The 26,379-nt window shown below is 40.9% G+C and overlaps 1 protein-coding gene across 2 annotated transcripts in view; it reads right to left on the bottom strand.

Annotated features, from left to right (window-relative positions):
* The window catches only part of TTC21B (tetratricopeptide repeat domain 21B), a 48,162-nt gene extending 23,912 nt beyond the window's left edge, over positions 1-24,250 (bottom strand). For both annotated transcript variants that reach the window (XM_083365420.1, XM_083365419.1), the window contains exons 1-13: positions 24,185-24,250; positions 21,488-21,617; positions 19,588-19,698; positions 17,254-17,420; positions 15,549-15,671; positions 13,606-13,763; positions 12,107-12,191; positions 9,540-9,638; positions 8,290-8,482; positions 7,793-7,890; positions 2,914-3,114; positions 1,789-1,918; positions 833-990 (exon numbers count right to left, since the gene is read on the bottom strand). In XM_083365420.1, the coding sequence (XP_083221546.1) occupies positions 833-990; positions 1,789-1,918; positions 2,914-3,114; positions 7,793-7,890; positions 8,290-8,482; positions 9,540-9,638; positions 12,107-12,191; positions 13,606-13,763; positions 15,549-15,671; positions 17,254-17,420; positions 19,588-19,698; positions 21,488-21,617; positions 24,185-24,205 (1,674 nt within the window). In that variant the 5' untranslated portion in view covers positions 24,206-24,250. The remainder of the gene's footprint in view (positions 1-832; positions 991-1,788; positions 1,919-2,913; positions 3,115-7,792; positions 7,891-8,289; positions 8,483-9,539; positions 9,639-12,106; positions 12,192-13,605; positions 13,764-15,548; positions 15,672-17,253; positions 17,421-19,587; positions 19,699-21,487; positions 21,618-24,184) is intronic.
* Between the last annotated feature and the right edge of the window lie 2,129 nt (positions 24,251-26,379).

Below are 26,379 nucleotides of genomic sequence, written 5' to 3' on the forward strand. Positions count from 1 at the left end.
AAAAAGCATTGAAAATCAAATGTATATTACTCAGATATTTAAGAATGTTCTTTAAGCAATTATTGTACTATATAACTGCTAAGCTTTATAAAAGGTTCCCAGAAGGAGTTCAGCCTTCAAATCATACAAGGGGTGCTGGAACGTTTGATTATTTTGAAAATCAAGAGTACAGAGTACATTGAAAAGGAAAAATTCTATTAATTACTACAAAACAAAAATCAGGGTGACTTCTAAATGGTAGGCCAGTTATTAGACCCACTGCTGGAAAATAAAGATCTATAGAACAAACGATGGCCTTCAAATATCTAGGAATTACATTGCAATCCTCTGTAAGGTAACAAGTAACGACCAATACAATTCTGCTATAAACTTCTGATGATCTTCCTGTGATCACCATTGTAGGCCTGTATTTATCAAAACTTAAAATCTCTTGAAGTTTTCTGATCCAAACTTGTTACATCTATACTATGAGCTCCTCTGTGTGTACATCTGGTGCTTCGCTACACCTACAATCTGGGCTAGCTTCTCTTGTGGCCAGAATGAAGTTTTGTCTAGTTTTGAACTGATCTTTAATTAGGACAGTTGGATAGTTGTAAATCAGCAAGAAGAAGGAAATTGAATTAGACTTTAGAAGTCTGTCAGTCCTGTAGGCAAGGCAAGGAAGGAAACTACTTTAGGGCATTAAAGGGCTAATCAACAATTCTGACAATCTGCAATCACCTCAGCACTCTCAAACAATAAACATCAATATTAAAAATTCAGGGACCCAGTTTAGATGACAGTCAAGTATGCAATGAAAGTGAGAGTTTTAGTACAAACTCATCCAACTTGCCTGAAAGTTGTAACTTAGGCAGAGCTCCAGAGACTGGGCACAGAGTTGGAAGTTGTTTTGCAACAGATGAACTTGAGCCATGAGGAGATGAGCCTCCGCGTAGGAAGGATTTTGCTCCAAACAGTGTTGTAAGATCCTCTCAGAGGCTTCATAGTTGCCTGAGTAGATTAAATAAATGAAACACAAGAAAATAAACCCCTCCATCTTCAAAAGTTGTTTTACAGAAGCATCTGTAAAATAATTTTCTCCCTGACTGTATACAGTATATTTCTTTGACCCTCTCATCCCCTACTAGCCAATATAAGACATGTTTCAATTTAATTTAACAATATTATCTTTGTTTTCAAAATTACAGGAGTTATGAAGTAATAAAATATGAGAGAGAGTTTGATACAAGCCACCTGTGTTGTTTCTTGGCTTATACATTCACAATCTGGCAACTACGTTTTTTAAATTTTATTTTAAAAATACCATGGGCTGCAATCGGCAGAGCAATAGGGAGAACTGGATAAAACTAGGTTACATTAATTATAAATTTACATACATGCTCTCAGAGCCACATCCTAAATCATCTATGAGAAGATAATGCATGCAATGCACACACAAATGCGAACATTATTTTGTTGCACAAGAAAATGCCAACTTCTCCTATGGCTGTTTTTGATAACAGGGATGGAGAGTAGCTCAGAAATCATATTCTTCATCCTTTCCTTACCTTGTTTCTTCTCCAGATGATTAAATATTCCAGGTCTACAGCAAAGCCAAAGCTATTTTTAGTCTATTTCCAACCTAAAATGACTATTCCTCATTTATACTGAATTTTAGCAATATATTCCTCAGAAAGTCTGTCTGTGGGGCAATGTAAGCTTGCGCTTTACCCGCTTCTCTGAAGCTGCTTTCTGAAGCTGAGTGTATAATTTGAAAGAACAAAAATGTATCCTTAAAGAAATTATTACCTGACAAATATTTCACTTTTGCAACCAAGTAGGCAGCTTGTAAAAGACCGGGGACTGTTTTCATCACAGTTTCAAGGACTGATGCACAAGGCCTCAGAAGTGGTGAAGGAGGCTGCCCTGCGCCTGCAGGCTAAAAGTTAACACAGACCTCACGATTAAACATTACTGTAGTCCAACTATACAACAGAGACAATTCAATACGATGAACACATTTATTTGAATGAGAAGCAGTGGTGGGATTCAGCCGGTTCGCACCAGTTCGGGGGAACCGGTAGCTAATTTTTTGTTGCCCAGGCCCAGAACGGACTTCCGGAAGAGGCATCCACACAGAGAACTGGCTGTTCACATATTTGAATCCCACCACTGGTGAGAAGTAAAAGCTAATGTGCATTTTGCCCTGCCTTGTTCTCTGGATCTCTCAATGCATAACCTTGGCATTTCTGAGGGGTCCTTAGTGCTCTCTGAGCTTGTTTGTTTTCTTGCAGACATTTCATTATCCAACTAGGTAACATCATGAAGTGCTCATCATGTTAACTATTTTGGATAATGAAACATCTGCAAGAAAACAAGCAAGTTCAGAGAGCAGTAAGGACCCCTTGTTTCAATCCTCAGCTACAAATATTCTCCTTTATTAGTTGGCATTTCTGAATTGCTGGCTACTAAGACAAGAGGGTAACACATGGATAGATCAGCTTCATCATTCTAACTGCCTCCAGAGGAAGCACTCCAAAGACAGAATCTTCCAAAGACAGCCTGACTCAAAAGAAACGTTTGTAAATAAATCTTCATGAATTAGGTTAGGATTAGGTTTGGGTCATAACAATTTCCTCATTTACACTTTTAATGAAAAGGGAGGAAATGTTTTCAGTAGTTAAAAACTAAAAGTATTCTCCCAACTGAGCTTGTATCTTGTTATTTTCATGATAACATAAAAGTATTAGCATTATCTTTTTGCCCTTTCAGAGGTTAGTCTACTATAAATCAGTCTTTACTTCCCATACATGGCAGGCTAAATATTTTAATAATTGTTCTTTCCATCCTAATAGAATATTTTAAAGACGGAGTGAAAAGCAAAACATTATATATTTTGATTACTTTTAAAAGAGAAGAATTTTAGTACCTTACCTGACTTGGGCAAAAATTAAGATATTCCTTAATAATTTCTATCAAAAAATCAGGATTTAATTTTTCAAAATATTCTATACCAAGAGGTAAACCCTGGAGAGAAGAAAAATGGGCATCGAGGACATCATTCAACAAAGTAATAACTTCTTCTTGTCTTTTATTTTTCTTCATAGCCAAAACTGCACGTAGATAAGACAGCTCCTACAAAACATTTTTTTTGAAAATACATAAAAATATTTTCTATTCCATCAGTGTTAGGCATGGATACTGACTGTTGTAGCTAAAAATCCCCGTTAGGGAATTCAACCTCTCAAGTCAAATTTGTAGAGCGTTCCTCCATATCTGTCTAAGTCTTAAATTAAACAGATTAAAAACTGTTTAATGGAACTGAGAGTTCCATTCCAATTACCTACATACATACAGATAGTCCTTGACTTATCACAGTTGAGACTAGAATTTTTGTTGCTAAGCAAGGCGATTGGTAAGTTAGTTTTGTCCAATTTTACAAGCTTTATTGCCTTGTTCAAGTGAAGTAACTAAGAGGTGTAGATGCTGCCCTCACACTTAAGAGGTTGAGAGTTCAGTCCTAGGCAGCAGGAGATGTTTCTCTATCAGGGTGCAAAGAGAAAATATCTGCTGCAGACTCCACGTAGGCATCAGGAAGGGCATCCAGCCAGTAAACACTCAGCTCCATTTAGTTACTCTGACTCCACCCCAAAGTAAGGGATTACAGGGTTTTAAAAGAAAACAAAACCCCATGGTTAAGTGAATCACTGCAGTTGTTTTTTTCTTAATTAAAGTTTTATTAATTTTTAAGAATTACAGTCTTTAGTGCTTAGTAAATGACATGTTGTCTGGGTTCAAATATTTAACATTAGCTTTTTCAATATAAATCTGTTCAATACTACACAATCCAGTATTTTTTTTCCCTGATCCTCCTTTCTTCTCCATATTTTTTCCGTTTTCCCTTTATGACACTATTACAATTTTTGGTACTGTTAATGTATACAAAGTTAGACATAAGCATCTTCATCGTATTTTACTAATATCATACAAATAATAATATCAATTCATAAATCAAAAATGTCAATTCATTAATCAACATCCTGTTTTTCCTACTCTTGTTAAAGTTTGATTTCCCATCAGTATTTGAAATATCTTTATCAGTTATGATTTCCTCAATATTAGACATTTATATAACTGAAGATTTTATTCAAATCAATCCTCCTCTTATCCTCATATTTCCCATATCAAAAGAAGAAAAAAATGCCATCTTAATTCTAAGTCCTATCTATCATTATAAAAGTCTAATTATATCAGTACGCTGATGATACCCAACTTTTTCTTTCCACCCCGAACCAACCCAGCGATGCCCTCGCCGTGATGTCCCGTTGCCTGGAGGCGGTGCAGGTCTGGATGGGGAGAAACAGGCTTCGTCTCAATCCTGCCAAGACTGAGTGGCTGTGCATATCGGCATCTCGGGCTAACCAGACTATTCCATCTCTAACGATGGGGGGTGAGGTGTTAACCCCCATTGATAGGGCTCGCAACTTGGGCGTCCTCCTGGATTCACGGCTCAATTTTGAAGACCATATAGGAGCCGTGACCAGGGGGGCTTTTGCCCAGGTTCGCCTGGTGCGCCAGTTGCGACCCTATCTGGACCGAGATGCCCTACGCACAGTCACTCATGCGCTTGTGACCTCCCGTTTAGACTACTGCAATGCTCTCTACATGGGGCTGCCCTTGAGGACCACTCGGAGGCTTCAGCTGGTGCAGAATGCGGCCGCGCGAGTTGTGATGGAGGTCTCCCGATACTCCCATGTAACACCTCTACTCCGCGAGCTGCATTGGCTCCCGGTTGCCCTCCGGGTGAGATTCAAGGTGCTGGTGATGACCTATAAAGCCCTAAATGGCTTGGGTCCGGGATATCTGAGGGAACATCAAGCTCCCTTCGTCCAGTGCGCTCCCACAGGGAGGGTCTTCTCAGGGTGCCACCAGTAAGAGATTGCCGGCGGACGACACCCAGGGATAAGGCCTTCTCAGTGGGTGCGCCTGCCCTTTGGAACCAGCTGCCAGTGGAGCTGAGGACTGCCCCCGACCTCCGTTCATTCCGCCGGGACCTGAAGACCTGGCTCTTTGAGCTCTCTGGCCCAGGCTGAGAATTTTAATTTTAATTTTAACTGGGGTTTTATTTGTTCAGGGACGGATATAATTTTTTAAATTGTTTTTAACTTTTGTATTTTTATTTTTAATCACCCTGTAAACCGCCCTGAGTCCTTCGGGAAAGGGCGGTATATAAATGTAATAAAATAAATAAATATCTAAAAGTCTCCCGTTCTTTTAATCTTATTCAAAGAAGGATATAAACCTATTATGCCCCCTCTAAAAGGTCAAATCTCCTGTTTTTTAAAATCTGACTCTCACTTTCTTTCTTTGCTAACCCGCTTTCCGGTGAATCACTGCAGTTGTGAATCATACAGTCATTAAGTGAATCCGGCTTCCCCCACTAACTTATCTTGTTGGAAACCAACTGCAACCAGGCTGCAACCATTATAAGTTATTTGCCGATTGCCAAGCACCCAAATTTTGATCACATGACCGTGGGAATGCTGTGGAAGTCATAAGTGTGAGCCCCAATCATAAGCCACTTTTTCAGTGCAGTTGCAATTTTGAACAGTCGCTAAATAAATGGTTATAAGTCAAGGACTTCCTGTATGGAACTCCCACAATTTATCAGCTCAATCCTTTCTTTTCCAGAAGCTTTTTCAGCAGCAGTCCAGAAGATTAAACTTCAATGGACATCATACATCTTCTTTATAGAAAGAAGGGAAAGCCCTCAGGCTGAGAGCTTTAGCAATGGCAGGATCCAAAATGTTTAAAGTTATGAATCTGCAAAACTTTAAGGGATCTCATTTTCCCAACAATGTGTCCACTGGTGGGATTCAAATACGTGAACAACCGGTTCTTCGTGTGGATACCGCTTCCGGAAGTCCATCCTGAGCCTGGGCAACAAAAAATTAGCTACCAGTTCTGCCGAAGTGATGCGAACCGGCTGAATCCCACCATTGAATGTGTCCTGTGTTACTGGAACTCTCAAGCTCATTTAAGAAGCTTCCTTGCTAGCGCCATCCGTAGGAAGTGTCAGGCTTCCCCCAAGAAGCTGGATTAGAAACACTTACACAGCCATTTACGGTAGGAATGTAAGAACTTCTGATAAGTAGTTTTACTACAGAAAAGCTAAAGAAACCATTATGAAATCATTCCAGTGACTGCTGTATATAGGATGTAAGCTCTATTTTATCACAATTCAAATTCTTATACCTCTTTCTCCCACACATGCAATCTAGCACCCTGGAAACCTGCTTCTTTTAAATAGGAGAAGGGTTTCCACCTGCCTTTACTCTGGGATCAGTCTACCTGGATAACTGTTTGAAAACTGGCTCTCATCTGAGAGAAGGTAAAATAACAAAGATATAAGTAAAGTCTGGTTCTTCTCTCCCGCCCACCCCCCGGCCACAGAAAGGCAACTGGGCCGTGGATATGGCAGAGCAACTGCCAGCGAATTGTCACCCCAACACAACCGCTAAATTTATTCAGAAGGCACCATTTCCCAACTCTCTGCTTTCCCGAGAGCAAGCCCTCTCCTTGTACAGTAGATATTTTAAAACATAAGAGCAACAATAATTATCGCTTCAGAATTGGTCAAATAATTAATGTAATAATTAACCAAATAACTCTTAATAAATTTAATTGAGAAATGTGTTGTTGTTTCTTACATTTCTTATTCATAAGATTCAACTCTACTCCAATTTGTTGTCATTAAACTATGTCTGAAATAATTAAACTCTCCCTGCAGAGTTTTGTGATGGAGGTTGGAATCCATAATCTTCTAATCCTCTTACCACCAAATTGCAGCTCTGGGTTTTGCTGCTACCAATTTGGTGGGCAAACTTTTATCTTTCAAAAATTACCAATACTTACAAAAGGTTTTTATTTAAGACTTTGAAAGGGTTTTGGGGGTGAAGACTTATATTAGTTTTGCGCTGGTTCTTCTCATTTGTAGTCCTGGCTCTACCAGCCTTTTCTAACGTCCTCTCCTTGCATGCCATCCCAAAATCAAATACCGCTTGAGACTTAGCAAAAGAAACTCCAGTGTGAATCACATTAAATAAGGCTGTCTTCCTTCTCAATGTTATATACATGCTCACCACTATCACCATCTTCATCCTCTCTCATAAAATCCAACAACAGGACATTGTAAGAACATGAAGATAGAACTGTGGCAGGAGTCGGCAACCGGAAAAAGGAAAAGAGCCACTCGGAACCGGTTCCATCACACAAACAAAAAAGTGGGAGCCGCAAAAAGTGCACGTGCGTGCATCCACACATGCGCATGCGCAAAAAATATATTGCGCATGCGCAAAATGGGAGGCACCTGCGTGGCGACGGGTCTCCCCTTTGGAGAGGTGCGCGTGCACCTCCGCCCGAACGGGCAGTGGCGCCGTCCGTTTGGAAAGCTGCCGCGGCCCGTTTATAGGCTGCCGCCTTCCTCCGAAGGCGGTAGCTTTGCAAACGGGCCGCGGCAGCTTTCCAAACGAGCAGCGCCACTGCCCGTTTGGGCGGAGGTGCGCGCGCACCTCTCCAAACGGGCGGCGCCACTCTCCATTTGGAGAGGTGCGCGCGCACCACTCCCCGTTTGGAGAGGTGCGCGCGCAGCGGGCGACTGGGAGCCGCAGGAGACAGCTCAAAGAGCCGCATGCGGCTCCGGAGCCGCAGGTTGCCGACATGTGAACTATGGCATAGAGGTCCTCAGATCCACATTAAGAAAGAACATGGATAGTATCAAATCATTTTTGGAAAAACATTATTCTTCACTTACTGCTGATATTCCAATAGACTGTTGAACTTCATTCAGGAACTCCAACTGCTGCTCTCCATCATCTAACTTCCCCTCCATTAACTGGCTTCGGATAATTCCTGTAATGCAAAGATGTTTCTCTTCAGCTTTATTCTACGAAAATAATGTCTTCAGGGCACAGATCAAATTTCATAGATGACAGGAGGAGCCAATGAATCTTTTCTAGCAAGAACTGCAGGCTCGCAGGACCTAGGTCTGAAGTCAGCAATGAAAAGGGCATCACCTCTACAGTATTGCCAACCACACTGGGCTCTGGGGGAGAAATGGTCATTCTTGGCAAAGCCCTAACTCTGAATCTGCAGTAGGCAAATTCAGCCAAAGGTAACCTGAAGCTATGAAAATATAATAGTGACTCAAAAACAAATTGGAAAAGATCAACTTCTCTCTCTCTCTCTCTCCCTCCCTGTCTCTCTCTCCCCCTCCCTCCTCTATCAATTACTCATAAAAAATCCCCAAACCTGTTAGTGCAGGAACACTTGTTTCATCAAGAGCCATAGCAGTTTTGTAGCATTTCATAGCTTCCTTTATTTTTCCTTGAAAAAGCATCTGATAGCCCAGCTCTGTAGCAATGTCCGCATTCTGAGGAGCTAAGCTGAAAGCTCTATCCACCAACATCTGGGTCAGTTGCAGGATATCTGGATTGCGGCCACACTACAGTTAAACATCCCCCCCCAAAAAATAATTCCATTATGAATGGTTTTAGTTTTGAAAAACTCTATCGGACATAATCACAATATTAACTAAAAATGACCATCTTTACATCAAATAATGGTATTATAATTAAATTGTATCCATCGTCGCATGCATCTATGGCCTGGTCGAAGAAACTCTCTGCAAGAGAGCTGTCCACAATTTTACTAAATCCTTTTACTAACCCCCTATTCTAAGAGTAACATCTCAGAAAGAAAAAAATGGTTCTAGCAGGCTTATTTAGGCCATGCTCTTTGCTAGCAAACAGTCCCCAACAAATTTCTCCTAAGAAAATGTATTCTTTGACAGAACGAGACTGCCTCATTTATAAAGTCATCTGGAAAATATTCCTTGCATTAGTCAATGTGACCAAAAATCGGACTTTTCCAGTTCTGCTACCAATAATGGGCAGCTAAAATCCAAAATCAAGGCCAGTAAAAGCACCCACGAAGTCCATGAATTGCTCTGCCCCAACCACCTCCACCTTTGACTGCTGTCTGTTTTGGGCAAATGTCCTCAGCTTTCACTTTTACACACCACAGCACATCTCACATTTTGCCCAGAACCAGTAGTAAGTGAGTCTCTTGCCACAGAGAGCTAACCAACACAAATAAAGAGAGGGAGGGAAGTGACTTCTGTTCACTGTTCTTCATGGTTGCAATCACGACAGAGATGCTGAACAAATGTTACAGCTATCCCTTAATTTTGCATGCCGAACAATGCTTTTCCAATTCCAGTAATTTAGCATTTCCTGAAGCATACCTGGGCTTTAACTCCAGTAGTCCTCAACTTACAACTGGTGGTATGAAATGGTTCCTAAACGAATGGTTGTAATTTAAGGACTATCTATAATAATATTACTTCTTAGCCTTATCTTCAAAAGGCATGATCGGGACATAAATCAGTGCTTCCTATGAAAGATGAAGTTAGCATTACGTACATAGAGAGCTTAACCAGCTTATATAAGAGAGTCATTCAATCAGTCATTACGGGCAATTAAGAAAAAAATTCTACTTACCGTTCTGCTAAAAACTAAGGCTATCTTACAGAAAAGCTGAGGATTCTGTGGTTCCAACTGATCCAAAGCACTAATCAGATCTTTCAGCCTGGATGAAGCCTAGGACAAACAAAATATACCGGTCTTATTATTTGGGGGGCGGGGGATGAGGAGGGAACATTTATGAAATCTGGGTACAGAGGCATCTGGAATGCAAAACTTGTGCCAGCAGCCAGTATTTATATTTATTTATTTATTTATTATTTGGATTTATATACCGCCCCTCTCCCGAAGGACTCGGGGCGGTGTACAGGGCAATTAAAACACTATATACAACACATAATATACAAAAATTAAAATAAATTAAACCAAGTAGCCCTAGACAATAAAACACGTTCTAAAATGTAAAATTTAAAATTTAAAATCTAAAATCCCAGTCCCTCAGTCCAGGCCGGCAAGTTCAAATAGCCAAGTCTTCAGGTCGTGGCGGAAAGAGCGAAGGTCGGGAGCCATCCGGAGCTCAACAGGGAGCTGACTTAGGAGCCGCAGTGGTGCAGTGGTTAGAACGCAGTATTGCAGGCTAATTCACTGCTCACGGTCAGGAGTTCGATCCTGACCGGCTCAAGGTTGACTCAGCCTTCCATCCTTCTGAGGTTCGGTAAAAATGAAAACCCAAAGGTGCTTTTTTTCAGGACTTTTTTTTAGTCTGAAACTATTTTATTAATGCAAGTTAATTTAAGTATCTCCTTATACAAGTATTTCTGAGGGAACAGTACTAGAACACTTATATATGTTTTAAATAAAATGCCCCACAGCCATTCATCTACACCAGGAGTCTTCAAACTCGGCCCTTTTATGAGTCGTAGACTTCAACTCCCAGAATTCCTCAGCCCAGGCACTCTGGATGAGGAATTATGGGAGTTGAAGTCCATGAGTCATAAAAGGGCCGAGTTTGAAGACTCTACACAGACTTTGAATGCAGGCTAAGCAATGAATGGCTATGCGTTGAAAGCACAGATTTCTGTGCGAGATTTTTGAGATCTGTCAACCAAATTCTATCACGGGCCTGAAAAGTGGCCATAAGCAGACTGCGTTCAAGTCCTCTTTTCTCCAACCCAACATCCATGAAATACAGAAGACAGAGGTTTGCACATAGCTGTTCGCGAAGTCTTGGGGACACGGTACTCTTAAATGAAAGGTCATTGGTTTTCAACATCAGCTTAAGCCTCTGAGAATCCGCCCACTTTGGGAAAGGTAAGTAGCTTGCAAGGAACACCGTCTATCAATGCTCTCCTTGGGCAGCCAGAAAAGAGGTTCAACTATGAAAGGTTAAAAATTCTGCATCTGGAGGAATTTTCTATCATGAAAATGGTTTCCTGGGAAACACACTTTAAGCCCTATGCATCCTACAACAAGCTAAATGCAAATGTAGGTTATAGAGTTATGTTTGCTTTTTCTAGACAAACAACAACAGCAAAAGTAAAAATAGCAGCAGACAGAAATAGTGCTTAACTAGTTCAGGCAATAAAAGAAAGCAGATTTATGCTTAGCACTAGTTTATTCTACCCTACATTTTTATAATGCGATAAAAAAAATATTAGAGTTATAATTAAGAATCTCGTTTCCAATATTAAGGTCCCCCATTCCTAACAACCATATTTTGGTTTAAATCTTAATGGAAATTAAGGAAATACTTTGTAACATGCATAAATTGCTTAAGTTTCATATAAAAAACAAAGCTGATTTACTCAAAATTCTTATATAACCGTTCTATTTTCTTTTAACTTGATCTAGCATCTTGAATGAATCCAAAACATCTTGGTTTTTAAACCATGGTTGCTGACATAGGTGTGCAAATCCAGCCAACAGTTTCATTGATAGCCCTTCATTAAACATTTTCTGCAAAGTGTAAAATCAATGTATCTTTGGACCAATCTAGAGTAGACTTAGACAATTTTTGTTATCACAGACTAAGGAGCCTATTGACAAATAATATCATAGATTCTTGGGGGAAAAAAGGCTTTTTCCATTGTACCCAATTGCTACCTCCCACCAACAAAACACACCTTACACTGGCAGCTCATTCTTCTTGCAGCTTCTTGTGTGATTTGCTCCATCCTGGCCTATCTCCAAATAAGATTTAGGCAGTATGTATTGTAAAGATGATCTCTTGTTCCACCAATGGCTGTTTGATAATGTGATACTAGCAGTTTAAATTAGATCCATCCTTTTACTGCATGTAATTCTAAAATACCTGTGTCAGGACTGTAATTCTCAACAGATATTTACACCTGAAATTTTCCATCTGCTGAACTTGGAAGTAAATTCAGTGGAACTTAGTTCTATACATATACATATACATATACATATACATATACATATACATATACATATACATATACATATACATATACACATAGATAGATAGATAGATATATGGATTGCATTATTAAAACCATTGCCATCATTCTCTTCACTAGCAATTAGAAGACACATTATTTTACACGGAGAAAAATTCTGAATAATTGTTTCCCATGTCTCTCTGTAAAATGCATCCAACAGTGTGGAATTAAAAACTGAAGACTCACCTCAGGTATGTTTCCTTCCCTGCACAAACAGTGAACAGCCTCCATTTTTAAAGCATCCAGGTTGAGAGCATCTTTCTGCAATAATCTAAAGGAAAATAAATAAATAAAAACACCAAAACACATATTTTTAGGTGTTTTCAAGGAAAACTGCCGAATCACAGAAGCCACAAACAGAATGGCTAATAGCTGAGCTCCATTTGGAAAACTTTCCTGTTTGTTTTAGGGCAAACAACTATTTACTTTAGGGGAATTAGTCTCTGGGACATTACTGGCAATTAATTGCTTCTGTGGACAAATGTCAGATTGGGAATTTTACTTGCTTAGTACACCCTCTTGAAAATTTAATGTGTTGCTTGGCATCTTTCTGTCCCCCTCATCTCCCGCTTTCAAGGCAACTTAGAGAAATAGAAACAAGGCTACAATGTTCACTTTGGAAGCACATTTATTAAACCTGAAACAATACCAAAAAAAGAGAAATTTGCACGGGCACGCAAAGCTATAGAGCTTTCCTAGAGCAGTAAATTGCTCATCCTTGTTCAGTTTCGTATCATTTCATTATATGAAATTTCAAACAAAAAAAAATCAGTGGGAGCAGCTGATGCAGGCACCCTTTCCCTCCACTGCGCGTGTGTTTGTCTGCATAGAAGTTGCTTCAGCCAGAATAGAAAATGTTATCAGCCTTCACATCTTTGGTTACCCACTATCAATCATGTATAATCCAATAATGCTGAAGCAATGACTGAAAAAAATGAGTTTCATAGAGTTTCATAGTTACTGACCAGATAGATCAAGATTGGAAAACAAATAAATGAAAAACTGTATTAAGAGCTGAGGTGGCGCAGTGGTTAGAATGCAATACTGCAGGCTAACTCACTGCTCACCCCAGGAGTTTGATTCTGAGCAGCTCAAGGTTGACTCAGCCTTTCATCCGAGTTCAGTAAAATGAGGACCTTGTAAACCACTTAGAAAAGGCTGTAAAAGCACTGTAAAGCAATATATAAATCTAAGTGCTATAATTGCTATTGCTATTCTTTTTTTTAGACCATTTCCCACTATTACCTTAGCCTGCTGTCACAGAATCACTCAGCCATTGTTAATAGCAATAGCACTTAGACTTACGGTATATACCGCTTCATAGAGCCCTCTCTAAGCGGTTTACAGAGTCAGCCTATCGCCCCCAACAATCTGGGTCCTCTTTTTACCAACCTCGGAAGGATGGAAGGCTGAGTCAACCCTGAGCTGAGAATCGAACTGCCAAACTGCAGGCAGCCAGCAGTTCTGCCTTCTAACCACTGTGCCACTGCAGCTCACTTTATAATGAGATATAAAATTTGTCTCCCTTACTGTCATTTTGGCACCACAAGGTTGGAGGACTCTACAAGATGATCTAAGTCACCAGGGGAGAAATCCCCTTTGATCATTTGCCTTCTGCAAAAACACTGCAGCTGAGACGATACAGCATTTTGAATTGATCTAGACAAGGACAATTTAGTACTCACCTCTGGGCAGTCTCAGCTGCCTGCTCCCAATCCTGCAAAGCCAGCTGTAGCTTCATCTTTTGTATAAATGCCGGAAGAAAGCTTGGGAAATTTGCAATTATTTGATTCACAGTTTCCAAAGCTCCTGAATAATTCTGACGGACTTCAAAATACTGGGCCTAGTGAAAAATGAAATGATCAACTGGTCACTTATATCTTGCTTTTTTAAAAACAAACAAACTTTCCAACTAGAAAAAAGTTTTTCTTAGACAATTCCCTGGCTGGTGCACACTGATATAAAAGCAGTCTGTTGTGACTGCTTATCTAGAACCTGTTTCCTGATATATAAAGATTTTAGAAGCCATATCAGATCGTCCTTGATTTATGACTGGCTGCTTAGTGACTGTTTGAAGTTACAACAGACCTCCCAGGGGGTACCTATGTTCCAAAGTTATAATGGGCCAGCCCTCTGGCTATCAAGTGACTACATGTCAGGCACTCAGCAATTGCATTTGTAGCCCTTTCCCGCATCCATGGCCATGGGATCATATTTTACCACACTTTTGTTGAAAATCAGTATTTATTTCTGGTTTTCAGCAAAACTGACCCATAATGGACCATTGGTTTGCTTAATGACCACAGCATTAGTGGAGCGTGATGGTGGCTGACATGGTTAGGACACTGGGTTGAGGTTAGCAAGTCCATGTTCAAAACCCAAATAGAGCTGCATGAGTTCCTGTCACTTGCTCCAGCTCTTTGACAGTGACATGAAAAGAGCCCCCATGGGCATCTCCTAGGCAACGGTGATGTCACTAGCTAATCCTTTCAAGCTAGAAGTGCCTTAAACAGTGCCTTCAACACAAACAGTACTTGGGGGGGGGGAACCACAGTGTTTGCTCAACAACTGCTACAGAAAAGTTCATAAAGTCATGCGTGCCAGGTGGGTGACCTTTCTTATAATTATCACAACTTATGACCATGATAGGCAGGCTCCATTATGGCCACAAGTCGAGGACTATCTGTATGTGCTTACAGGATATCTTCCACTGAAGGTCATCAGTTTTAATGCTTTTGTATAAAATAAAGCTTTATGACAAAATAGCAATATTCCTATAATATGCTAAGTACAATGTGGTTTCTTTGGTCTCCGTTTAGTGTGTTTTGTGAATCTAGCCAATTGATGTTTATTCAATAGCTACCGCATGTTTAAACCAACCCATGTTTAGTAGAGTCCCTGAACCAGTGAGTTTATAACCAGGATTATAATGACTTGGAAAGCAAAACCATTCAAAGCAGTAAATATGCAAAATACAAGTTTCTAAGTGGAATTTTAAAAAATCACGGCAAAGTGATTGTAAACCTACTGATTCAAAATGCAATTTATAGTAAGATTTTAAAAACAGAATAGATTTTGCCAAACATAATATTTAAAAAGACCTACAACAGCTTCTTTTTAAGAAGAAACAAAAAGAACTATTTCTTCTCCACAGTTGCAAATGATAAAACCCTTCAAAGCATCTCTTTGATTCCCAGACTTTATGCACATTGCTCTTCAATTGTTTCAACCTCCAAATGCATCTTTTGTTTTTCATAAAAGAAAAGCATATGTCAAAGCAAATGCAAATAATTGGTGATATGATGGCTAAAAGATTTAATCCTGTGAACCAAAGAACGAATAATGACTTCAATCAGATTCTTAGAACCCACATTACATAAAATAAGAAATTAGGAGGAGAGAAAGAATAAATAGCATCCTGAATACAAAATATGGTTGCTTTGATCTGCTCCTTCATCCATTCCTCCATTCTTATCCTGGATGACAATTGCACTAATCTGTGCTGGATCAGTCTGCATCAGCTGTCATATTTTGCAGGACTGTTTTTGTGGCATATTGGCCGCAATGAGAAAGCCCGTGCTCTCCATTATCTTTCTAGGTGCGTTTAAAAACTTTTTTATATACTTACTTTACCCATCAGGCCAAAAATATCATTCCCACTTTGGAGCCCTTCATCAAAACATTTTCCAGCTTTTTTCATGCTTGTCTCTTTCCCACTAGTCACTTCAAGCCATCCTTTCAGAATCCACCCCTGTAAGAACAAAGTAAAACATTAAATGATGCAACCCTATGCTGTTGTTACCAGATACAGATTTTTTTTAAAAAAAATCATATAAAGTTCTACTTAACATAAACACAATAATTTATGTAATGCAGAAGACTGATACATGTTCTGTGGTGTTCATACCTGCTGTTATAGGAATAGCACTTAGACTTATCTACCGCTTCACAGCCCTCTCTAAGCAGTTTACAGAGTCAGCATATTGTCCCCCAAAATCTGGGTCCTCATTTTACTGACCTCAGAAGGATGGAAGGCTGAGTCAACCTTGAGTCAGTCAGAACTCCTGGCTGCAGGCAGTAAGTTTGCTTGCAATTCTACATTCTAACTACTGGGCCATTAAGGAATGGGATGGATTTAGTACTTAAAGCATTATGATGTTTCCTATTTATCCATCCCCAGTAAGAGGCCCACTCCAGATAGGCAGAAAGACAACTCTTAGCACTCTACAGCACTGGCACACTGATGAACTGCTCTAAAGCTACTGTGAAAGCTAGAAGGACCAAACTCACGAGACTATAGAGGTGTTGCAATGACAATCCATAGATGTTAACCACTCCTCGCACTAAGAAGCAATCCACCTTCAGCCCAGACACATAGGCAGGAGGAAGAGATGTGAGGTTCGAACCTCAAGATGTATATGAATAAATGTAAGGCTTGAAGGCTTGTTACCACTGGCAATTTTTCTGGTTTTTTTTTATTGAAAAGTTTTATCATACATTTTATCTTTAACAATCCCCCCTAGCCCTCCCCTAGCCCTCCCTCCCTCCCTACCCCTCCCCCCTCCCCCCCCAACTTCCCAGAGCTAAGTACAAGGTATAAAAAACCAAAAAAACCCCAATCATACACATTCATATGCTAACAACCATAAACTCTGAGATCCATCTCTCTCTAGCTCATATAGGATAACTAAATTTTTCTGTTTTAATTAATAAAACTAGCTTATCAAATAGCTGAATCCTTGATTCTCACCCTTAGAGTCCAAGTCATAATCCAGATGAAGCTCACGTCTTTTCAAAATATGGAATATCAGCATAACAGAAGTTAATAATGAAGAAAACTAGTTGGTAAGAAACCATTTAGGATTTCAGTAATTCAGGATTCTTCCATTTAAACGGTTTAAAAAAAAAACATTTATAGCCCCCAAGTGATCCAAGATCTATTCCTGAGTGTTTTGAGGCTCCTAAAAAATGGAGTACAATATGCTATAAGGATATATATATATCCTTATATCTGCAGGGAACATGGCACTTTAAGCTAAGTATCAAATAAGTAGTAGCAGAATGTAAACATATTGTATTATTGGCCAACAATACATTCCACTTAAAGAAACTGGCCTCCCAAACATTAAACTAAATAAAAACTATCAGGTTTATTTTGTAACAGTACCAAAATTATCAGTTTTCTTGTAACTTTTTGTACTTCTCGAGTGTTAAGGAAGTTAGTGATAATCCACCCTGATATGAAAGATGATGGAGAGCATCATGAGCAAACCTGGGAGTGATCAAACCTTGTTTTCAGCAAGTACCACCCACAACCATAGGGAATGGGTTACCTCTTTACTGCTGTTTGAGATCTTGATCATTCTGTCAATGTATTCACGGGCTTTCTCATTGCGGCCAATATGCCACAAAAACAGTCCTGCAAAATATAAAGCCTCCTGTCCTGCTGTCTTACGATGCTCCTTCAGCTTGGCATCAAGTTCCATGATAACTTCCCGATCTAAAAACAAGGGAGAAGAATGTAATAATCGCATAGTTTGAAGGACCATCATTGAATGATGATTTCAGCAGATTAGAGACTTACTGCAAGATATTACATAACAGCAACCAAACCCTATTAAAAAGAACAGATGGGTTATAGAGTCATAGAGAAGAACAGCAAATTTTATCTAGTCCAGCCAATGCAGAAAATTCACCAGTCTGGAGTCCTAAGTGCCCTAGCAGACAAACATCTATTCTTTGAAAAGCCCACCAATTTTTTCACTAGAACCTGTTTTACTGTTGAATGGCTGAGAAATGTATTTTAGCCATTTTTGAAGATAGCTTTTCATATATTCTTTTCATAATCTCCAGGACCCACTCCTTCTTTCTTCTCTGGACCTTTTCAATTTGCAATATTCTTAAATGGCATCATCCAGTATTGAACACAATATGCTGTGTTCAATACTGGATGATGCCAGTATATCTGATAAAGGCATTAAGGCACAAATCAATTTTGACTATGATGCTAGTGCTATTAATCAATCTTATACTTCCAGTAACTAGTTTGGCTGTCACACTGTATTAGTAATCCAGTTTATGGAGAGAACTGGATCTTTACAAACTAAAGAAGACTTTTGATCTGCCACTGTCCACAAGGGGATTTGAAAAAAGCATGACAGAAATTAAATTTGAGCTTTTATCTATCCAGTGTACTACAGACATCTCAAACTACAACTTCCATGCTTGGAATCAATGGGTGTAAATTTTATTTATTGGAAATTATGAAAGATGTAACATAGAGGGCATCATCTGAATAAAAAATCAGACAATTTAGTTAAACACACCATTACACTCTCGTGACCTCCTGTTTAGACTACTGCAACGCTCTCTACATGGGGCTGCCCTTGAGGACCACCCGGAGGCTTCAGCTGGTGCAGAATGCAGCCGCGCAAGTTGTGATGGGGGTCTCCCGATACTCCCATGTAACACCTCTACTCCGCGAGCTGCATTGGCTCCCGGTTGCCCTCCGGGTGAGATTCAAGGTGCTGGTGATGACCTATAAAGCCCTAAATGGCTTGGGTCTGGGATATCTGAGGGAACACCTGCTGCCGGCATCAAGCTCCCTTCGTCCAGTGCGCTCCCACAGGGAGGGCCTTCTCAGGGTGCCATCGGTAAGATTGCCGGCGGACGACACCCAGGGATAGGGCCTTCTCAGTGGGTGCGCCTGCCCTTTGGAACCAGCTGCCAGTGGAGCTTAGGACTGCCCCCGACCTCCGTTCATTCCGCCGGGACCTGAAGACCTGGCTCTTTGAGCTCTCTGGCCCAGGCTGAGAATTTTAATTTTAATTTTAACTGGGGTTTTATTTGTTCAGGGACGGATATAATTTTTTAAATTGTTTTTAACTTTTGTATTTTTGTTTTTAATCACCCTGTAAACCGCCCTGAGTCCTTCAGGAAAGGACGGTATATAAATGTAATAAAATAAATAAATAAATAAATAAATAAATAAATAAACTGGCCAACCAGTGGTTTATAAATTGGAAATTATGAGATGAGGACTATTCATCATTACCCCAACCATCCATGTTAGGACCAACTGAAATGAAGTCACCTTCCAAGAGGATTTGGAACCTGGTTCCTGCTAATAATTGATAATTTTACAGAAAGCTAAGTTCTAATTAGCTGATTGTACAAAGCTTATTTCACATATACCCATGCGTGAAATATAAGCTTTGCTCCTATACTGTGCTGGACTTCATAAAGAAAAGATCCATTTTTCTTCAAGTTTGCAAAGATAACTGGAAGCTATTGGCGGTCAGAGACACTTAGTTTCTAAGATGCAGGCTTGCAAAGACATTTGCTATATTGATTGGAAAATAATGTTTACAAGAGATCACAAAAGAATGGCGAAAACGGTGAGGCAAGTAATCAGCACTCCTGAACTTTGTGATAACTGAAAAAGATAAAATAATAACGGCGTGGGAGAGGGGTCAGGGAAGGAGTGCCTTGATAGAAGAATACATGGTTGGTGGCTGCAAAAATCCCATCGGGACAGTGAGGTGTAAACATCTCTTTTGTAGCAGAGTTCCATCTGTACCTTCATATTAAAATGGAGAAATAATGTTATTACAATTCACCATGTACAAGCATAAAACTTTTCTGAGTAAAAATAAATGAGACAATACCTGGGTTTGGACTTTTTTTATGGGCATAGATCATTGCCATCACTGTGCACAAGGAAACTTCTTGTCTGGTTTTAATGGATTCAAGACTGAGAAGAGCTTGTTGGGCATGGCCTGGGAGAACAAAATCAGTAAGGGTAAGTTGCATTCATTTGTGCAGCAGCATTTTGGCTTCCCCACTATGCCTTCTTCAGCGTAATGCTGTAGTGAACATGCATGAACATGTTAGCGTGTGTCTAAAGTACCTTTTAAGGCTTACTTTATTATGTAAACAATTTCTGTATTTACAAAAACGATCACTTAATATCGAAAACGTAAAAAGGAGATACAAAAAGACAACACAGGTGGTCCTCGCTTAATGACTGGATGCTTAATGACTGTTCAAAGTTACGACAAGCTCAAAAAACGTTATTTACGGCCCATCCTCAAAGTTCTGTCTGTCTCACACAGACCCTGCAGACACACGATCACATTTTTGGTGCTTGGCAACTGGCTCATATTTGTGACTGGGTGTAACATAATTTCTAAAACGCTCATTCAGGAGAATGGATTCATTTAATGAGCATGGGATTCACTTCATAACTGTGGTGACTCACATTATGAAATAAGAATGGTCATAAAATTGAGCCAAGTCATACAGTGACCCATGTAATGACCACAACAACCTATGACCAAAATTTCAGTCCCAACTGTGGTTGTTAAATGAGGATTATCTGTATAACAGTAGTCACAGAAAAATGTGCAGTGCTTTCTTTATATACAAGACAATTCTGTGAAGAGGAGATAGCAAAAAAAAATCTGATTACATATTTTTCTCATCCTATAACTTCATATAATTTCTTGAATGGCATTAACATTATATAACACTGCATTTGCAATTGGCATCCATTCATAAATTTATGAAACACTAATTTTCACACAAACACACAAATTAATTAATTGGACTAAATATTGGGTTTGGAGTTTTAAAACAAAACTCTCACATTCAACCTTTCAAACACCTAAGATAACTCTCTTGGTTGCCTAGAAAAGCATGAAATGCCCAAATGACCCTAAAAGAGTTTATTTGAAAAAAACAAATTATAAGGGTAACAAATTAATAATTCTTTTCCTTCGCAACAGAAATTGCAGGGACGGACCGTATGGGACTTCAGATGTTGAATTCCAACTTTTGTCTGCCTAGTAGGGTAGGGGTAGGCAACCTCGGCTCTTTTATGACTCATGGACTTCAACTCCCAGAATTCCTGAGTAAGCATAGCTGACTCAGGAATTCTGGGAGTTGAAGTCCATGATTCATAAAAGAGCCGAGGTTGCCTACCTGTGGCCTAGGGCTACCAAATTTGAGCTGCAAAAATTAAACATCCACAAGATATTACAGCTAGCTGGATTTGTTTGTGATTCTTTTCTGACATCAATTAGTGTTCCCAAATTTTTCTGCCCAAATCTGCTAGCGCTATCTTTACCCATCCAGCATTACCAAGGGCTGAGGTTCTGCAGCATCCAGGACCCAATCCAGTGGTGGAATTCAACCAGTTCACACCAGTTCGGGAGAACCGGTAGCTAATATTTTCTTGCCCAGGCTCAGAATGCACTTCCGGAAATGGCATCCACACACAGAACCAGTTATTCACATATTTGAATACCACCACTGACCTGGTTCCCCCTAAACTGTTTACCAGGCAGAAATAGAGGCATGCATGTTCGACTGTAGACCCGAAAGATTTACTTACAGAAACTTTTAATACATAGAAGTAAATGAAATGATTTATGACTGCAATCCTATGTGCCCCTTCGTGAAAGGAAGGCCCATGAAATACAATGAAATTCACTTCTAAGTAAGTGTTCGTTATCAGATGAATAAGCAACATCTGCAACTGTGAAAGTATATAAAGTAAAGAATTACCTTCCATCAAAATGCCATAAGAATGGTAGAAAATAAACACTGGGTCATTGGCAAATGTCTTCAAGCCTTCATTGGCAATAGTCTGAACGTGACGAAAATAGCCTTCCTGACAGTAGTAATTAATTAAAGCCTGAAAGGAAATCAAGACTTGGATTTACACAAGCAAGCAGGGAATCACACTTGTAAAACCGAGAAAGGATTTAGGAAAGTTACTTCCAAAATCTGACAACAATCTCTTTTGCACACTTTTTGGTAGTTCCCCCCCCCCAAGCTGGTGTATTGCCCCAAGATGCTGCAACAACAGAATGTTCAGACAAAGAAAGAATTTATCCAGATGGTGCCTAGTCTTCTGGTCTCCTGCAGGATTCAAGTATTTAATGATTCCTGTAAAATTTATCTGAGTGGCTTGCTGATTTAGTATTATCATGTATTTTCCAAAGGTTGAGAAAAAGTGACTAGTCCAACTGAACTTGAGTAGGGATTTAAACCTGCGGGGTTTTTTTTTCCCCCCATGTTCAGCTGCCTTCAAATTCTCTCTCTCTCTCTCTCTCATACACACACACACCCCAAATTGCAATTGCTTCTTATTTTTTATTTTTTATTTTTATTAAAGAGTTTTACAAAAACAAGATTTTACAATATATCCCCAAATCCCCCCCACCCCAAACCCGCCCACTTCCCCCCCCACTTCCCAGAGCTAAATACAGGATTATAGTTATAATAATCATATTCTAAATAAGAATTATGCATAACATACAATTAACCAAATTTATAATGTGCTTTAACTCCCCTTTAACATAACTACATACAAAGTACCAATAACAATATCCCTCTAAAATCTACTCACAAGCTAAAATGGAACTTTTTAGTCCCATATTTATTCTGAATATAATCTAGCCATCTCCTCCAAACTGAAATATATCTTTCCTGTGAATGATCTTTCAAGTAAGCAGAAAGCTTATAGACATTTCTGCAAGACTCGAGCCGATTTCCTCACTGATGCGCTCTTCGGATGTACCGGCGTGACAACTTTCAGAATTTTAGCCAGGAATTCTGGGAGTCGTAGTTCCAAGGTAGCCGAGAGGGAAGGAGTGCTCTAGTGCAGGGGTCTTCAAACTTGGCCCTTTGATGACTTGTGGACTTCAACTCCCAGAATTCCTCAGCCAGCAAAGCTGGCTGAGGAATTCTGGGAGTTGAAGTCCACAAGTCATCAAAGGGCCAAGTTTGAAGACCCCTGCTCTAGTGTTTAAAGAAGATGCACGGGCTCGTGTCGAGGGGGCCGGACTCGCGTTTACACTCGGCTTTCTTACAAAAATCACAGCTGTCCAAACCCGATCAGGAGGAAAACGTCATTTTAAGGCAGAAAAGCGAAAGGGGGGGGGGCGGGGGCGGGAGGGGGGGACAATTTCAAAGGCTCTGGAGAAAAAAAAAAGAGCAAAGCTCTTCCGTTTTGTCGTCCGAAGCGGGGGGGGGGGGCCGAGGCCAACCAACCCTGCGGGAAGCGGATCCGCTCCTCTACGCCAAACCGCAAAGGGCTTTGCAGAAGCATCGGGGGGGGGGGGGAAGGGGAGCCTGGCCTTCCTGGCCCGGCTCCAGCCGGCGTAGTTTTCCACGGAGCTTAGCCTCCTTCCAGACGAAGGGGGGAAAACGCAACGCCGGGAGGAGAAGCGGCAGACAACGGCGCTGCCATTTCCAGAACGGAGAAGGGAGACGCGGGGCGAGAAAGTTGAGGACCGGCGATCTAGGAAGGAAGGAAGGAAGGAAGGAAGGAAGGAAGGAAGGAAGGAAGGAAGGAAGGAAGGAAGGAAGGAAGGAAGGAAGGAAGGAAGGCAGAAAGGCAGGCAGGCAGGCAGAAAGGCAGGCAGGCAGGCAGGAAGGCAGGCAAGAAGGAAGGAAGGAAGGAAGGAAGGAAGGAAGGAAGGAAGGAAGGAAGGAAGGCAGGCAGGCAGGCAGAAAGGCAGGCAGGCAGGCAGGAAGGCAGGCAAGAAGGAAGGAAGGAAGGAAGGAAGGAAGGAAGGAAGGAAGGAAGGAAGGAAGGCAGGCAGGCAGGAAGGAAGGCAGAAAGGCAGGCAGAAAGGCAGGCAGGAAGGAAGGAAGGAAGGCAGGCAGGCAGGCAAGAAGGAAGGAAGGAAGGAAGGAAGGAAGGAAGGAAGGAAGGAAGGAAGGAAGGAAGGAAGGAAGGAAGGAAGGAAGGAAGAAAGGCAGGCAGGCAGAAAGGCAGGCAGGCAGGCAGGAAGGCAGGAAGGCAGGCAAGAAGGAAGGAAGGAAGGAAGGAAGGAAGAAAGGCAGGCAGGCAGAAAGGCAGGCAGGCAGGCAGGAAGGCAGGAAGGCAGGCAAGAAGGAAGGAAGGAAGGAAGGAAGGAAGGAAGGAAGGAAGGAAGGAAGGAAGGAAGGAAGGAAGGAAGGCAGAAAGGCAGGCAGGCAGGAAGGCAGGCAGGCAGGCAGGCAGGCAAGAAGGAAGGAAGGCAGGCAGGCAGAAAGGCAGGCAGGCAGGCAGGCAGGAAGGCAGGCAGGCAAGAAGGAAGGAAGGCAGGCAGAAAGGCAGGCAGGCAGGCAGAAAGGCAGGCAGGAAGGCAGGCACGAAGGCAGGCAGGCAGGCAGGCAAGAAGGAAGGAAGGAAGGAAGGAAGGAAGGAAGGAAGGAAGGAAGGAAGGAAGGAAGGAAGGAAGGAAGGAAGGAGCAGAGTTTCCAACAAACCTGCAGGAAGGAAGAATCCATGGCTGCTGAAAGCAAGCGGTAGCAACGCTCGTTGCCAGTGCAACGGGATGGCCCCCAAACGTCAGGGAAAGGTGGAGCTTAAAGCTGGGAGCGACGCTTCGCCTTCGAATGGCGGGAGAGGCGAGGCGGGGGGCGGCGGCTCTTCCCTAGCAGAGGGCGAGGGACCGTCTGGTTCACGTGACGCAGGGTAATAAACATCGGGTTAAAAATAAACAAAACCGAGGTGTGTTCTGCTGTGTATAAAACTTGTAATTGGAAAGCAAAAGAAAAGCTCCCGACCGCGTTCTCCCATCAGACAGAATACAAAGAGAAGAAAAATAAATAAAAGCGAGGAAACTTGTGTAGACGCGCGCAGTTAACCGCGGTGCTAGGCGTGAAACCGCAACGTGGCTGGACGTGTGACAAATCAGCTTGGTTACGTCGATAAGATTCACTCTGCGGCTGGCAGAGAAGCAAAGGGAGACGCGCGAAGCTGACAAACACTTAAAAAAAACGCAGGGACGAGCTCGTTCCCTCCTCTCCAAGTCCCGCAGCCCTGCGGCGCCTTTTCAGCCGACCGGAGTCCGGGGACCCGCGGTTTTTTTGCACCCCGCCGCCAAAGGACGTGGGAGCGAGGGGACTGAAGAAAGGCGAGCTCCCTCTGCAGAGATATAATAATAATAATAATAATAATAATAATAATAATAATAATAATAATAATAATAATAATAATAATAATAATAATAATAATAATAATAATAATAATAATAATAATAATTAATAATTTATTTTTATTTTATTTATTTTAATTCCATTTATATCCCACCCTTCTCCGAAGACTCAGGGCGGCTTACAAGCTTAGCAGTAGCCTTCATTCTATGTATATGCCTGCTTATTAGGGCTTTCACACACACAACCCAAGCGGCATTATTACAAAGTCAGCTTATTGCCGCCAACAATCTGGGTCCTCATTTTACCTACCTCGGAAGGATGGAAGGCCGAGTCAACCTTGAGCATGGTGGGATGCGAACCTGCACTAATTGCAGGTAGCTGGTGTTACTTAAGGAGGCATTAGCCCACTGCTCCACCAAGGCTAATAATAATAATAATAATAATAATAATAATAATAATAATAATAATAATAATAATTAATAATAATAAATCATCAGTGCTTTTTTTGTAAAAGAAAAAGGTGCCGGAACTCACACATGTTCTACAACCCGCCTTACAAGGTTCCATCCAAAAAAGATGCTGGAACTCCGTTCTGAGCATTCAATGAGAAAAAAAGCCCTGATAATAATAATAATAATAATAATAATAATAATAATAATAATAATAATAATAATAATAATAATAATAATATTGGAATGGACCTTGGAGGTCATCTAGTCCAACACCCTGATCAGGCAGGAAACCCTATACCATTTCAGGCAAATGGCTGTCGGGTCTCTTCTTAAAAACTTCCAGTGTTGGAGCATTCACCACTTCTGGAGGCAGGTTGTTCCATTGGTTAATTGTTCTAACTGTCAGGAAGTTTCTCCTCAGTTCTAGGTTGCTTCTCTCCTTGACCAGTTTCCATCCGTTGGGTGGGCGCTGTCCCTGCATGGAGATCGGCTGCCTCAAAGCCGTGAAAAGCCCTCCGAGCCCATTCGACGTGAACCAGATTCGCTCAATCGGGCCCCCCTCCCCCTCTCCTTCCCCCCCCTGATAATGCACAACGAAACAACGAAGTGGAGTCTTCCTCACAGCCCTTCCCAGGGTTCTCGACCTCTTGCACTGGATCCTAACCCTCGCCTGGTGGAGCTTATTCAGTTGGGTGCGTGTGCACAAAGAAGATGCTTTTTTTAAAAAAGTGCTAACCTAGTGACCTTGATTGATTTCTCGGGCATGTTCCAAAGTACTGTGTTTTTTTATAACAAATGTGTTTATTAAAAAAAAGCACACCAGTAACAAGGGCAAAGCATACAGGAAGCATTCTCAACTATCTATCAAAGGTAAAAAACTGTCTCTCCAGCTTGTACTGAATTATAAATTGTAATAAACTCCACCTGGTCAATACCGAACACTGTTTCAAAATTGTGAAGATAAATAAAAAATACATCTTTATTTTTTTCTCAGAAAGCGAATCTAGGAAATTATCTTCATTAACTATTGAATTTATAAAGCCAACGTGTGTTAAGAGTTGCAGGATGTCC

This window comes from Vipera ursinii, assembly GCF_947247035.1.
Source record: "Vipera ursinii genome assembly, chromosome: 1".
In the NCBI taxonomy this organism is placed as follows: domain Eukaryota; kingdom Metazoa; phylum Chordata; class Lepidosauria; order Squamata; family Viperidae; genus Vipera; species Vipera ursinii.